This window comes from Osmia lignaria, chromosome 8, assembly GCF_051020975.1.
Source record: "Osmia lignaria lignaria isolate PbOS001 chromosome 8, iyOsmLign1, whole genome shotgun sequence".
Classification (NCBI taxonomy): Eukaryota; Metazoa; Arthropoda; class Insecta; order Hymenoptera; family Megachilidae; genus Osmia; species Osmia lignaria.
Genome location: NC_135039.1, coordinates 11,385,801 through 11,402,440, shown reverse-complemented (window position 1 = coordinate 11,402,440; position 16,640 = coordinate 11,385,801). Strand labels below are relative to the sequence as shown.

The 16,640-nt window shown below is 44.3% G+C and overlaps 1 protein-coding gene across 1 annotated transcript in view; it reads left to right on the top strand.

Moving 5' to 3' along the window:
- AChE-2 (acetylcholinesterase 2) overlaps nt 1-16,419 on the top strand; it is a 60,178-nt gene extending 43,759 nt beyond the window's left edge. The window contains exons 3-6 of the mRNA XM_034334796.2: nt 1,220-1,372; nt 9,991-10,154; nt 12,283-12,440; nt 15,314-16,419. Of these exons, the coding sequence (XP_034190687.1) occupies nt 1,220-1,372; nt 9,991-10,154; nt 12,283-12,440; nt 15,314-15,438 (600 nt within the window). The 3' untranslated portion in view covers nt 15,439-16,419. The remainder of the gene's footprint in view (nt 1-1,219; nt 1,373-9,990; nt 10,155-12,282; nt 12,441-15,313) is intronic.
- Nucleotides 16,420-16,640: the final 221 nt, after the last annotated feature.

Here is a 16,640-nt window from a genome sequence, read left to right as displayed (position 1 = left end):
CATTTCTCAGTTAGCTTTTTCCTTCCACTGAAACGGTTAAATTAACCAGCAACTCTTGGTACAAACAACTAATTACATAGAACGCTGGGTTCTTCAGTCCCTAGTTCGAAAGGACCAAGGAAACGCGTTTCTCGGGACGTGAATTTCGTTTCATTAAACTTGCCAGCCTGTGCGGGGCACAAAGTAATCTTTCAGCGATCAAACTTGTTTCGTGTTCCTGCGCCTGGAAATTTTCCGCTAATTGGAGAACACGCGAAATCCGTTCACCGTTCTGAGGACGTAGTTTGGAGCGCGTTAGGCCAGCCCCTGAATCATGTTAATTTATTCCAATCAGAAGTGGTTATTCCCTTGTAGAAGGTAAATATTGAAGGGACACATTGAAACGATACGCTTCTATGAAATGTTTTCATTGTTGGAAAGTTTATGTGAAATTGTACCCCTGGAATATGGAGGCAAAAGAAATCCTTAGTTATAGACTGAAGTAACTACAGTGAACTTTCGTTTCAACGTCGATTCATTAAGAAACTCTTCAACTTTTATTCCGGGAAACTTTCTCGCTACTTCTTCGATCTCTCGTTCTCCACGGAACTGCGTTTCTTCGCCTCCTACTGGCTGTCCCCGCGAACCAACGTCTGTCAATTAATGGTATTCCATTATTCACGAAAACGCGGATCGATATTCGTCCGGTAACAAAACCTTCCGTCAATCTCCAAGTCCAACTGTAGAGATGATAAATCTGGCATTAAATGACTCGGTAACTTTCCAGTTCGCCGAGAGCTTCCATAACACTTGAGAAAGTTCCACATCGTTTACGTTGGTTCGTTTCGAAAATCAAGGGATTCATCGATCAACGGTAATGTTAATTAACACTGGTGCTAATTAATCTGAAGTTAACCACCGCCCAGTCACGGTACTCCCGAGCGACCGAGTTTCCTATCGCTCTTGAAACTTTAAATAATCACTGTTCCTTTTAACTTGTCACTCGCTTCCGCTCGCAGTTTTTATCCGGTAATACTAAGTCGACGGTAGCCGTACACTCTTACAATTAGTGTATCCTTTAGCAGGGGCTATGGGCACCCCACGACGCCATGGGTCCTACTGTGTTAGAACCAGGTCTGGCATAAAGGCTTCCAGGTTAAGGGCGACCAAAGGGTCCTACCTATAGGTAGCAGTGCGCTATATCACCCACACTGACCATAAACATGTTTTTCTGTTGCAGTACACTGACTGGGAGGAAGTGAACAATGGCTACACGTACCAGAAGATGGTCGCGGACGTTGTCGGCGATTATTTCTTTATCTGCCCATCGATACACTTCGCCCAACTGTTCGCCGATCGTGGCATGAAGGTCTACTACTACTTCTTCACTCAAGTAGGTAGTGGTTTTTTTATCGTGTCACGTGCGACTCGTAGACATCGACGGATACGCGTCACGTGTAACACGTCCAATCGATAGTCATCCATTATTATGTTATAGCCCTGCGCCATCGCGAAGACCGTAGCTTGACATTTCCACGAGACAACACAAAGAGTCACGTGGAGGTGGCAAATGAGAACGATAACACCGCTCGTGATTCTTTTCCCAGGCCCGATGCTGACCCCTTATCAGCAAAGGCTGGAAACCGACCTCTCACTGAATCTATTATTCAGTCTCACACGGAGAGATCATCGATTCCTTTTCGAAAAGCGGACACTTCGGTTGATTTCCGTTGGGTATCATTTAACCAGTTGACCGAATGGCTGTCATTTTTTAACTCACACTCGAGTTCTTTTTAAATTTACGAGTCTTCTTTTAATTACTATTCGGTTACAGTCTGCAAAAAATGCAAATTAGGACTCAGTACTTTCGCGTCATTTTATATACACAAGTATTTCTCTTATAAAATTAAAAACAAACATTTATGCAATCCCTGATTATACTGTTTATTAACTGTATCATTTGTTGGCCGTGCAAACAGGTCCATAGAATAATTTCAGACTTAATTAACCGCATTCGTGGCGTGTTGAACAATTATGAAAAATATATAACGCCGTAGAAAACTGGTGTATGATGTTCTCGTAATAAGCTTCGTTCCCTTTTTTTTCCACAATTCCATGGTCGTTGCCACCAGAGAGGAAAAACTAGTCTAAAACGTCAACGAATGATTGACCAATGATGGCTTTTCGAACCGAAAGCTCACCAAACATGTCAGCAGAAAATTTATTCATTTTTTTTTTCTCTTCCTGTCGTTAACCATCCATCCTTCGACTTTATCGTTTATTTGTCTTTGAAGAGAACGATGGACTACAAAAAGCATAGCCATTAAAGAATCGATACTATCAAAGACGAGCTTTTAAAAAGCACTTCTTTCAGTTGAATAAAAAGTCTTATAGATATTAGGAAAGGTAGCTTTTTCCATTTTTATTGCTATTCAGTCTCATAAAGAAAGCAATCGTAATTAAACTTGTAAAATTTTTAGTGTCAATAAGTGAAGGTAAGAAATAGAAATTTCATCAAACCTTCTGAACTATTCAAAATGTAATTACATTTTATTTTTTATTATCTTGTTCTGAAAACGGAAGACCGTAATTTTCTCGATTCCATATATAGTTGAGCCTTTTTTGCGGGATCTTCGTCGGTCTTTCCTCGAGTTTATCACGAAATTTCTCGATATATGTTCCTGTGTTGGGGTTATAAAAGCGGGTATATACAGGCCGCTCATGAGGGCTCTTCAACTTTCATCGCCTCTTTAGCTCAAGAGGACATTAGAGTTCCACAATTTATGTAACGCCCGAGTGGAACGTTACGGGCGCTGATGTCGAAGAAATATATTATATTAGCCTTGGCTAACTGAGATTAAAGGGAAAAGCTAACAAGGAATCAAAACGAGATAAATTTTTCAGATGTCCCGAAGAATTTTTCAATTTTCTCCGCCCTTTTCCCTCTCTCTCACATTTAATCTCCCGTTTGCTGCACTTCTCACGCTTTAACCTCGCTCCGTTGAACACCGCCATTGTAAACGTGGCAGCAAAATTAGCTTGCGCTTCGTTAAACAAACAGAGCTACACACTGGGAACGAAAAATCGTCCTGCGCCAAGTCAAAAATCGACTCACTACAACACTGATGAGGATATTTTACACTTTAATTAATGCAGGCATATTTGGGAAAGAAGCTTGTGCTAAGAACTTTTGCATTCTTAGGATAGATGAGACTTGTCCAAGGGGCTCCATGACAAGGGGTCCAAGGTATATCACTGCTAGAACACTGTCAGTTCCACTTCCATGCATTCTTAGGATAGGTATCATGACACTTGTCCAAGGGGCCCCATGACAAGGGGTCCAAGGTATATCACTGCTAGAACACTGTCAGTTCCACTTCCATGCATTCTTAGGATAGCTATCATGACACTTGTCCAAGGGGCCCCATGACAAGGGGTCCAAGGTATATCACTGCTAGAACACTGTCAGTTCCACTTCCATGCATTCTTAGGATAGGTATCATGACACTTGTCCAAGGGGCCCCATGACAAGGGGTCCAAGGTATATCACTGCTAGAACACTGTCAGTTCCACTTCCATGCATTCTTAGGATAGCTATCATGACACTTGTCCAAGGGGCCCCATGACAAGGGGTCCAAGGTATATCACTGCTAGAACACTGTCAGTTCCACTTCCATGCATTCTTAGGAAAGCTATCATGACACTTGTCCAAGGGACCCCATGACAAGGAGTCCAAGACATATCACTGCTAGAACACTGTCATTCCCACTTCCATGGCACTTCTTATGGGTTATATGAGCAGGTCCCAACACCACTGCACTTGTTGTCCACCTTATTCACTATGCCACAGCTAGAACACTCACCTCCACTTCTATAACACTTGGGGGTGTGGGGATCCCAACACCTCTGCACTCACAGATCACCTTATTGACTATGGCGCTGGTACCCCGTTCCTATCTTTACTACCATCCCCCCTGGGGGATGGAGGATGGGGTCCCAGTACTTACCTTCTTTCGATTCTTCTAATGGGTATGATAGCTGCCACCCCATGTATACTTAAGTACCAATCCGTGTAAAGCGGAGGCCGTAGGCATTAGAAACCTTATTCCCTATAAATACTTTATTTCCCTACGGGAATCCCGTTTTTATGACTCTGATTGCATTGTCTGCAGGAATACGGCCCTCGTACTGGGGTTGGGCTTAGATCATTACTTCTGGGATGCGCAGGGTTAACATTGTTGCTAGTATTCCTAGAATGTAAAACAATGACACGTGTAATTCTGCGGCGTGTCACTTTTCTGACATGAAGTCAAGAAGGCGCGCGTCGACTGTCAGGTCGCGTGCGCCAAAACAGAATACTCAAACGTATAAACACTTAACTCGGTCGTGTTAAGCTTTCGCAACGCTGTGAACGCTCGATCTCTGCCAGTTTCGCGCTATCCTCGAATAACTGGGACGTGAAACGCGCGTTAGCGAAACGCCGAGACCCAAGTAATTAGCGGAGGAGGTAATTTATCAGGGTAGCGCTGGTTGGAAGCAAAGGAGGATGTCATTACTCATGCGCGCCGCTCGTAATCTTAATAACGGTTTCGCTCGGTGGTTAAAGAAACCCCTCCTGTGTTTTCCTTCTCTTCCTGTGTGACGATTTACCCGCTACGCTGGGGGCTTTCCCTTTTCCAAACGTTAATACGTCTCCGGTTTCTTCCTTTTCGACGCCTTTCCTCTTTCGGCTCTTTGAAACGTCGGGCATATGCAAAGCGTATGCGCTTTGCTTCCTCGTGTTGGGCTACGCTTTGAAACAGGCGTTTTAACGTCTTGTATATTTCCCTGCATTGTTGTGGACAGATGTCCCTTAGCACAGTTGCACTTCTTCAACAGAACTCATAAAACAACGGTCAAAATAATTTTTATTATCTTATTTTTACAAACACAGGATCTTATGGCCTCCCAAATTTTTGATCAAGGAAGAAATCTAAATATTTTCCGTTCAATGTTAACTACCTCACTAGAAAATCCATTCCCCGAGGCAACTTAAAGTTAAGCATCACTTTCACGACTTCAACGTACCTGGGTCTCGAAGAGTACTCGTTACTGGAAGTTGTCCTTTACCTAACGGGCATCTTCATTTGGTTTTATTCCTTCAAAGCTAGCGATTCTGCTCATCAATCGCTTGCTCTGCTTCAGGATTCAAGGCAATCACCATTTCCTTCGAAACATCCCCGGAAGATGTTTCCGAGTCAACCTGTTTTTCATTTCAGTCCTCCAAAGAGACTTTTGCAAAAAGTAACACCGAGAAAAAGCTTTTCAGCTCACGGACGAAGAGGAACACGAGGAGGGAGAGAAAAAAATGAAAGGCAACCATGTAGTTTGAAATGTCCACGGCAGAAGAAGTCGCAAGTTTTATGCTGCAGTGAAATAAGTTCAAAGCCGATAAGTAGGTCAGAAACGGGTTAACGTTGAAACAAAGTCCGGGTAAAAAGAAACGAAAGAAAATACATGCTGCCCGAAGCACGAGTATGTATATCTAGAGCCAAGGTTCTTCTGAAGTCAAAACACATCTTCTCCATCAGTATAGTGATTCTTTTTACGTTGGTCTTTTCTTTGTCCAACTACTGAGCTTGAGACGATTTTCAACATCAGTCTTTTAGGATCACTAATTACCCTCGGACTTGGATAAAAAATTTGCACAGTTACTGTTAAAATCTCCACAAATCCTTGTAGATCCAAATTGTCAGGATCTTTCTACGTCGATGTAAAAAGCTTTTGAATATGCTGGCCCAGAACTCGTACTTATTTGCGGCTTGGGAGAAAATCAATTTGATTATACCCTCCGTTACGTCAATTAAAACAGAATCCCATCTTCCTCGTTAAAATAAACAGTCGGTCCAAGAATTGTTCATTATCAAAAGACCTCGTCCCGCCTCTCGACCGGGACACATTGAAGTAATACAAAGCCGGAGGGCAAAGCGTTCCAATTCATCTAATAATGAACGTCCTCGTTCGAGATTCTTTTTCTCTGGTCGAAAAATAATTGTTAGCGCGAATAAATCAAGTCGGATGGACCAGTTCTTTTCGCGGCGATTCATTAAGCACTGAATCGGCCACAGCGATTAGCCTGGACGGAATTTAATGGAAACGAAATCCTCGCGATGAAAGTTGACGCTTCTGAGAAGACTGAGAGCTTCCTTTTCATTCCATGATTCTTCGTTCAGTTTCACGGGGAATCCTTTCAAAACGTGTTCTCTTCGCGTGTCTAGGGAACTTCATTATCGACGTAGCAAGATCGCGTTTCATGATTTTTCACAGCGATGGAAGTAAGAACGAACCGGCGAACTATTCATCCTGCGTGAAAACGCGATTGAAAGGGTTGAATCGTGGTAGCCAAAGGTACGGGGCGGCGCTTCTATTGAGAACGCTTTCCGGGAATCGTCGGGGGGACCGGAGAGGAACTTGAAAAGACGTTGCTTTGCGCGGATGCTAAGTATCTCGGTCAGTCCGCGATTAAACGTTGCATTCAGACCTCTATCCTTGACGGAAACGGGGTTAATTTCTAAAGGAACGTGTCCTTTCAATGTCTCGCCTCGCTCTTCTGCGCGAACAGGGTTGAGAATGCAAGTTTCTCAACTTTCAGTGATCCTTGTGGTCCGATTGGTCCTGGTTCGACCATACTACCACTATTTATCACTGTTTCCGTTTGTCTCTCTTTCCAACAAGGGCACTGATTGCTGAATATTTTCACAGAACACAACACTGACACACACACAATACACAGAGCGAATAGTAGCACAGTTCACCACCTAGGTAAAGGGAGAAAAATCAAAAGAAACTGCTCGATACACGTTTAATAAAGATACATAATGAAATTCCAGTCATCCATCAGCTCCACTGTCCATTATCGACCGCCGTATCGTTATACCCGCCCCTAAGGCTTCCCTCTGGACGTTCTTCACTCGCTGACGCTTCCCGTTGCCTTTGTAATTTTAAGGATCGTTAAAATTAACGACGTTAACCGAACAAGGAAGATTGCCGTAATGACAATCGCGCATTTGCAGCTTCCTCTGTTCGACTTACTTCTTTCTTTCAACCGCTGTGCACTTAGTTTTCTTCCTCCTCAAAAGGGATTACCTTTCGTTGCTTAATTAATCTTTATACAATTTTGGGACCAAGTGGCTTGGCAATATTATCGTGACAAATTTAATTATAAGAAACTGATAACTCCTCGTGACAGTCAATACATTAAGGAAAAGATAAATAACTACACGTCCCTTCGTGTAGGGAGGCTTGATGTCGCTGCTGTTTCTCGAGAGAAATTGCACTTTCAACTTTTAAGTTTCTTCCGTATGAAGTTCCACGGCAGCGGCAACTTTCGCCTTTGTAGAGAGCAGTGAGTAATCCAACTTTTTCAGAGGGAGCTTAAAAGTTCGCGACACGATCGTTCACGGGACACGTCGGGGGAATTTATTTGCCGAACGCTGGAATGCGGTCAATTGAAAACCTGATGTCTCGCACAGTTCACGCTCGATCAGTCGGTTGATTTCGAACTGGCAGCTGTTTGAACAAATTATACTTGACTGATCACTTACCTGCTTCGTTTCCATTCCGTCACACTTGGCTGCTACCTACACTTATTTTCACTGACACCAAATTCCCCCCCCCCCCCCTCTTGATATCAATTATGGAGGCAGTGATAATTCTATGTGACCTCGGCTTCGTTCGTACTATATTTAACCTAAGCAGCTCTCTGTCAGCCTGGTCGATTCCATTGTGTCGTTTCCCAGCGGGTCCTTTCCGCGGGTTCGACGAGACGTCGTATTATGCAGAGACTCTCCTGGTTATTCTCGACGAATCAGGCCGGGATTTAAGAATACTCCGAGTTGAATCAATAAATGGCCCAGTTGATAAGACGACCTCCATGATGGAATACTATAAACGCGACTGTTCCACCCCTTCCAGTTAGAACAGTAGCCCAAAAAGTAAACGAAACCCAGTTGGATTTATCTCGCCAAGATCCAGGACCTTATATCGAGTTTCGTTTAATGATTTACTTAATGCGATTAGATCTTCCTTGCGGATCCTTTATCAGGCTCCGAGGCTTAGTCTTTCTGTATTTTCGAGATGCTTCTCGAGTCTGAGGCTGAGTTTGCGAAGCAGAGAAAGTTGAATCGAAGAATTTTAATTAATTCCAGCTTTATTATTGCACGAAGAGGTCAACGTCAAAAACATCGATCGTAATTGGATTCCGAAGGAAACTTCGTGATTGCCTCATCCGCGTGGCAAAGACTTTAAGGGTCTGCAGTCTTCAGTCCAAGACAGGAGTCCGTTCTGTATTGTGGGCGGACATTGCTCGGCTTTCATCATTTTTAATGGAATACAATCTGAGTGACGGTATTTACCAGGCGCTGCTCTTGGTCGTTGAAAAATCACCGCCGTGGTGCAGTGTATTGTTACTGGGTATCTGTAAACACCGATAAATTTGCGTTCCAATTGCAAATACTGCAGTTTAAACAACGGAACACCTGCAGTGTTTGTTCACCCTGATCGGTAATTAACAGACGTCTCATGCAAAAAAAAACCTGCGGGTTTTTCCAATAAAAATTGATAGCACGATTCACGAGATGGATCTGACACTATTTTTGAACCATATTCCAAGATTCCTTTCGTCAGAATGAAGTTTGCCCCAGATTTCTGAAGTTGATACGGGCGGAACGATCTTGAGAATAATTAATTCTCCGCTTGAAACATCTGGTCTTCTCGAATCGAAGATGAATCGGTTTTTCTGGAAAGCAATTTGAAGAATTCTGCTTTCAGATTGAATTTCCCATGGGACCGAGACAGTCATTTTGATCGCAGACACTTTTATTTGTTGACTACATTGGTCTCCGGCTAAACATTTACCGGAATCTCTCATCCGTCAGGTCGAATGCCAAATTTCTTTGCGAGGAAGTTAGAAGCCAACAATAGGCTCCCATTGTGTATCAGTAGGCAGTAGAATTCAACGAGAACAAACGTTCAATTTCCACCCGTAACCCTCGGTTAGGGTCGGGTCGCAATTTTCCTTGCCCCAGGCAGGAACAGCATCGAAGACGACAACCATAACGGGGAATGTGTCCTGGAGCAAGAGGGGCTCATTGGATTCTATGGGTCGCTGACGCTTCGTTGATCCTCCAAAGACTTCGTATATAAGCGTATCCACCATATTAGAATAATTTCAGCTTTTATGAGTCACCTGACTATGCTGTAAACGTGTCTGGAATCTCAATAAATCTTGAAAGTAATGTAGGACGATTCCAGTCGCTTTATCTTCTTCTTGAATAAAACTTGTAGCTGTAATAAAACTAGGTCATCGTGCCAATGGGGCGCATTATGTCTCAGTTTGCTCACTGGTACCATGGTGCACTGCAGTGTTCAGTAGAGGCTAATGGTACTTGCCAGTGTCCAACAATGTCCAGTAGCACCTTTTTTTTAACCTGGGAAAATCTTGCATAAGACTCCTTACCGTCTCCTGGGAGAAGGCAGCAAAGGATTGTTGAATTTCTACTGACTAAAACCCTCGCGGCGACCTGCTGGAATGTTGAGGACCTTGCATTAGTCCCACATCCCTAAAATCCTAAGGGCCCTGATAGAACCATAGGAAATACTTAACAGTCGTCAGTAATACGGCAGTAGGCCCAATAACAGAGCCCTGAAACAGCAACAGACGGTACCGAAGTGGCTGTACTGTCGCTTCAGAGTAATAAATCTTCTGTTACTCTAAAGTGATCCTCGCCCGCTGAACAGTGAACGTTAATTCTTCCGCGAAAAGCGCTTCCCCGTGAAAGCGACACAACCGGAATGAAAACTGACAAACTGCGAGGGGTTGGCGAGCGGTTAATGACAACACGATACCGTGTCGTGGCGGGGTGAGAGTCGATCTATGGGGTCAGCAGGCAGGGCTGATACACGACGACAAGCTGAGAATGTATTTGAACGGGCGTTTAACGCAAGCATAACCGACGGGAAACCGTGTTACAGAGAACGAGCACAAACCTATGGGGCGAATGGATGGGAGTGATGCACGGTGACGAGGTGGAGTACGTGTTTGGGCATCCGATGAACACGTCCCTGATGTACAGCGACAAGGAACGGAATCTATCCTACAGGATGATACAGTACTTCTCTAAGTTTGCCTACTCGGGGTAAGTTTTCTCTTGAACGTCTTATTATGTAACAAGTATCCCGCTGAAAAGCCCGGGATCGCGGCTCTTTTCGGTTGTCTCTGAATGGGACATCTTGGAGGGAGTTTATCCCGCGGAGGACACTTTGCTTAGGAAGTTCCTGATTTTGTAGGTCGAGGGTACTTTGGGAAATAATTTTATCCGCCGTGGAATTTCAATTTTTGAAGGATGCTCCAAGTAAGAGACCCGTAGGTCCGGGGATCGCTAAAAAATTCATGAAAATTTGACACGGCCAGGACGTTCGACCTACTTCGACGAAAAATTCTTGCGTATTCGATGCTCCTTTTAGAATCCACTTATACGCTATCGCGGAGTATGCGGAACGATCCACCTTGGAAACAATGTCGCGCACCGGGACGAAGCATCGAAATAAAATTCTATGGGTACAGAATATCGAGAAAGGTCAATTTTCCTTTCGACCAAATGATATTATTGATCGCATTTTTGTTTCTACCGCATACGCGCATTCCCTGTTCACCCGCTACGTTATTCCACGAATCAGTATGGGCTGTGATATCGGACTATCAGTTAAGCCTGAGACCGTGTGTTCCTCGTTCCTTCCTGGAGAGAGACACACTGTTTCTTGCCGCGTCACATACCGTTCATTTAACAGGATAAGAATTGAACGATATTTCATCTTGGTCGGATTAACAGCTCGTAAATCATGTCAAAAGAAAACGGGCTGGGACGAGACAAATTTATCGAGATTCTAGATTATTATGACGCATCGTTCTGGCTGGAGAAAAACTTAAGCCAAAATGTTTTTCTTAACTAATATTTCACATTCTTTTATCTTTCCCGAGGACACCTCTCATCGATGACTAAACGCGTCAAATTGGATTCTTTTAATCTTTATTTATTTCCATCGTAGTGCCATCGGTGAGGCGCAAGACATCCGTCCATTACCGGATAGGACGTATATCCTTATTCATTCCGACATTTCTCCGAAAGTTCACACGACAGTCTGACAGCCGTCGATTCTCGTTCGGCTATTTAAAAGCCGCGTCCTAGTCGCGGTTGCTTAAAATTGCATTTGCTATTCACGTCTGGCCTCGTTTTAAATATATCCCCGGTTGAATAAGAAGCCAAGGAAGCTCCGGCGGAAGGGCCTGAAGCGATAGGAGACATCCGAGAAACAAATTTCACTTGCATGAACGTGTCTCGAAATTATACAAATTTCATCCGGCCAATGGTTCAGGCCTCCCTTTCCTAACTTGACACGACACACGGCTTCCTATAATTCGTTTCATTTTATCCTTTAATCTCTTCCACTCCAGTTTTACAGTTCTCTGCGTCAATTGCCTCGTTACGATGACCTTTGACATGAGAATAGAACGGCGGTTCCATATCTGAAGCTGGATTAATAATTCCAGTGACGTGGCTACCTAAGCGCAGAGCCATCCGCTGGATTAATTTCGGATGAAGTGTCGTATTTGGCAACAACGATGAAATATTAACGATTGGCCCGCGGATACGATGCGCAAAGCTTTTCAATCTGGGTTAGCAGAAACCGAGGAATTATTTATCGACAGTGAACACGGCGGCTCGATATATCGCATGACCGTTGAACACGCTCCAAGTCGATATTCTTTTTTAATCCTACCACGTAAGGATCTATAACGATCCGATCGTGATATTTTTAATTCGATCGCATATTCTTCGACGTCGAGCTTAGTCGTCTTCCTTCTGCGAGTTCTGTGATCCCTCGTCGCGGCCCGTTGTTTAAAGGGGAAGGCATTAAACACCATCGACGAGTAATTTAATAATGGAGAATTGCCTGATGAATGTTTGATTGACCCGTCGAAAAGGTTGCGGTACTCTTGCAACAATTAATAAAGCACTTTGATAGGACGCAGGACAATTTATTAGCCGCGACAGGCGTTAATATCGATTTTAAACGAAACCAGTTAACTGCCCCTGTTTGCGATGTCCCGAATTAATTAATTATCAACCAGACAGTTCTCTTTCAACGCCTCATATTAATCCGTCCAGGGTTGCCGGACTATTTTTATCTTTGAAGTCTTCATTTCTTTCCTTGCTGGTTAACTTGAGTCGGAGTTTCTTGATGGTTCAATGAATTATTTTTTAGGAAACCGACGAACGAGGAGTCCGAGTGGCCACCATACTCGAGGGATCAGCCCCAGTATTTTATCTTCGACGCGGAGAGGACTGGCCTCGGCAAAGGTCCGCGCACCACGTCCTGCGCCTTCTGGAATGAGTTTCTGCCAAGGTTGCAGGGGGTACCAGGTACAGGATCACTTTTACTTCACTTTCTTTTGCACACAGGAGGTTTCCCTTAGGGCGAATTTATGTTGGGCATGGAGCTAGGGGCCAGGGCCATCCTTCTCGCCCCTGAGGCCTACTGGCCCAACTGCTACTCCATTTTAAATTCAGCCTTAAGGGACGAAGCACAGAATCCTTGTTTGCCACTATTTTGAAAAACCAATGCACTAGTCACTCGACCCACCAAGGATCCCAAACGATCAATCACTGTTTCAACTATCCAACACTTGTTCAAAGTGGTTATCCTAACGCACACAATGAGTACAGAAAATAAACTTCAGCAAAGAATTTTCATCAGCTTATCATCACTGTATCTTCGTCACGACAGTCTTCATTTGTCATTCCTTCGTTGAGATATCTTGGGTGTCCTTGCTCGGAGAGATCGATGCCTCGTTTACTTAATGCATTAGCACCCCTCAACAACTGGTTGGCTACTGAAATTATCTGCGTGAGACTATCGGCGATAGGCGGGGCTTCGATAAATAATTCAAGCCCCGCCGGATCGATACCCACGAGATTTTCCGTGTTCCCCGCATTTCGTTATCCAACCGGTTGTTGTTGTTGCGTGACGTTCCAACACGGCTGCTCTCATTTCGCATTCACTCGCATAATTCCGTGCTTTTGTTTGTTCGAGATTGTTTCGGATTAATCCCGGTGTTTGATCGAACCGAACGAGGACACTGTTGCATCTCCCATTTCACCACCTTTACACTGTTTCACACCACCAAATCAAATTACACTTTGCACCAATATAATGTTCCTCTGCTGGAATTTAATTAGCTGCGAATTGATTAGGTTTAACTTAGGACTTACCTGAAAAAACGTAGGCGAAGAACAATCGTAGAATGTGAAGGCAGGGAGGCTAGGGTAGGTCAAAGTTGGCATTGATTCTAAATTATCTGCGCATTAAATCTGGGACAGATGTGACTCATGAATAAGTCACTGAAATATGCATTCAAGATTAAATTGGTTTTGCATAATTAGGCAGATCGGGAAGTTGCGACGCAACTTTTTGCCTGCGCCTTTTGTTTCTTCTACGTCTCGGGCGAGTACAACGCAATTATAAATGCTAACGAGGCATTACATCGTAAACCAATTAATTACGGTTTCATTTAAAAAAGGAACAAAAAGCTGAGTCACAGCCAGACTATGAATTAAATCAATGCTAACAAAAAAGTGAGGTTAGGTTCAAAGAGTAAGTTGATCCTAATGAAAAACTGAGGTTAGATTCGAAGAATAAGTTGATCCTAATGAAAAAGTGATGTTAGGTTCGGAAAGTGAGTTGATCCTAATGAAAAAGTGGGGTTAGGTTCGAGAAGAAAATGGTCCCCGCTCAAATCTGAAGGTCCGCTTCACGAATCTTGTCGATCTGGAGAGGAACGAGAGTAGATGCGAAAGTAATTTCTTCTCCGTCGACATTGGGTCACCGTAGGTCCATCGAGGTTGCCTTTTCAATGGCTGATCACTAGAAGTCCATGAGAATTGGCTCGACCACAGAAGACTAGAGCCACTTGCAATTCCCAGATTAATATTGGAAAAGCGAATACACCGGCCTTTCTTCTTTACACAATCGAGACCAGTCGTATGGGAATTGTCCGACCACAAAATAACATCTCCATTGCGAGGAGATACCAGCTCCATCGATCCCCCCCTGTCGAATCTAACGTATCAATTCTCCTAATTTGAAAGTCAGAACGAACCGGGACAATCTCGGAATTATGGCTTACCTTGATTCGTGTTTAACCTTCCTCGTTGAAGCTGGAAAATAACTCGGAGCATTACTATGTACAGCGGCAGCTACCAATTTCCTCGTCGCTTTAATTAACAGGACACTTAAACCTCACCTCTAATGGCGTCCAAATTGCTGTCCCTCTCGTTTCTTTCAAGAACCACCTAGCTGCTGGCGAAGTAGCGTCAAAGAATTCAAGGTAACCCGGAATTTTGATACAAATAGCAGGTCACGATCGATCCCATTCGATGGTAACCTTTCGAATCGCGTGCCACCATTTCTGTTGGATATTTAGGGATCCCTAATGTTCACCGTTCAGTTTTGATGAAGTCATTAGTCAGATTCCAGGCGTTTGCAATCGGTCCTTTTTCCTTTTGCAATTTCAGCCAATCTGGAACAGACAAAGGGAATATGGTATTAGATATTCGATCAGCCAGGAGGATCACTGAAGGATGATGATTTAAGGTGTTCGAATATTTATACCGCGCTAAATGAACGCGAAACGAATTCTCTCTGTTCTTGGCAGCCATTAACGAATGGCGGCACTGAAATTGCTGCTGGCTTGCTAATGAGCTCGGGTAATTGGATAAATTAAGCGTTTCACTGTTGAAATTGGTCCCCGGCGAACATGTGAGCCAGCATTGTCAGGCAGTACCATTCTGGAAAAAAGTGGTGGCGAAATTTAATTAATGAACTGTTGTGTACCAAGTTTAGTTATTAAAAGTATTTTGTGTTCTTTATTTGCCCTCTCCATTTCTATGTTGCCTAGGACATACCACACGTGACACTTAATCTTTGCTAACATTAAGTACTCAGTTCTTAATCCTCAATCCCCCCTTCTTTTTTCTAATCCTAGACGCTCTAACCCTTATTTTCTAGCCTTTATTGTTTGTACCCCAGTATCTGGAGCTCTACATTCCCTATTCCCATTCGGAACACTACTGCACTTGTATAGTATCCTTTTGCGCATCAGCAGAGTGCTCCCATTTCACATACTCTCGAGATTCCTCGGCTTCCCTGTCGCTTCCACTTTCACCATATCTCCCATAACGTTCCCAGCAACTTCCACCAACATTCCACGTGCTCTATTCTCCTGTTGATGTTCCAGATCCGATACAGGAGGCATGCAACAGCGCGATAGCCTCGAGTGTATCAGCCGGGGCTGAGAATCTGCGCAACACCCTGGCTATCATGGTGCTATCGTCGATCCTGGCGTTCTCGAGAGTCATCTAAAACCGTAAGAGGGACAACCGGTATCGATCGAGCCTTCCCTGAAAGGCCGCCAGGTCCGGGGTACGAACAGTGCGTTTCAGGTTCAGAATCTCGTTAGCGGTTAACAGGCTGTTAATCGGCCGGGTAGATCAATGGATCACGGCACCCGTCAGCGTCAAACCATGCCTACTTTTCTCCCTTCCAAACGATAAAAGAAACAGAAACCCTCCCACGAACGAGGAACGGCTGATTCCGGTTGATTCCAGATTTACGAGCGAGTTTCTACAGGGACTTAACGTGGGATTAGACAGGGGCTTCGTAGTAAAGCGGTAGCCATTCCTTGGTCCTCCTCAGCGGCATGATCTCTGCCCGTCTTTCCTCGACCAAACAGATTTCATTCCAACCCCCCCTGGATCGTGGGATTTAAACGGATAGGATTCAGAGATTGATGAGCGAGCAGGCTGTCGTTAGAAAAACCAGGACACCTTAACGAGCGTGTCCCAGCTCATCGGCACTTCTACTCCGAAGGCTGCACCTATCAAGTTTTAGCGGGGAAAACCGACGAGACATTGTGAACCTAGGAAATTGGCTACACCTTTGGAAACGTGGATAATGAAGTGAGGAGGTGACGGAAGGTAACATCGAAGAGGGATTTTCTTGTATCGATTGTCCAGGAAAACACGGACGACCAAGAGATTTGAATAAAAATAGATGGGACTCGGTCTGCGGGCAAGCTCGTCGGTCTGATTCAAATGATAATACCTCCGTGATCCGATTTGCATAAATAATACAGAGAGCAGAGCTGACCGATCGATAGGACTACGGGTAAAAACGTGTTTCCGTTGGGACGGTTGGTCGCAGTAAACAGTTGGTTGGCCGCGATTAACCACCTGTTCGTGCAATCGATGGACTCGTGACAAAAGTTTCATCAGTAAAACGAGCAACAAGTGCGTCGTTTTGCATAAGAACGAGAGAGGGGTGAGGCCGGGGGGGGGGGGGGGGGGGGAAGGGTGAAAGGTCGCGAACGATCGCTTGGATCCCGTCCAAAACCTTGGCTACGTGGTTTCTCGATTCTTTCCGATGGTTCGAACGCTTTAAATCGATCCCATGCTTTATGCCCGATCCTGGAATCAACCAAGGGCTTTGTGGAAGGTCGGATTGTTGCCTCTGGAAAAGCCTCGGAGGGGGGATGGGGGGAAAAAGTTGCGGAACGATTTGGCGCG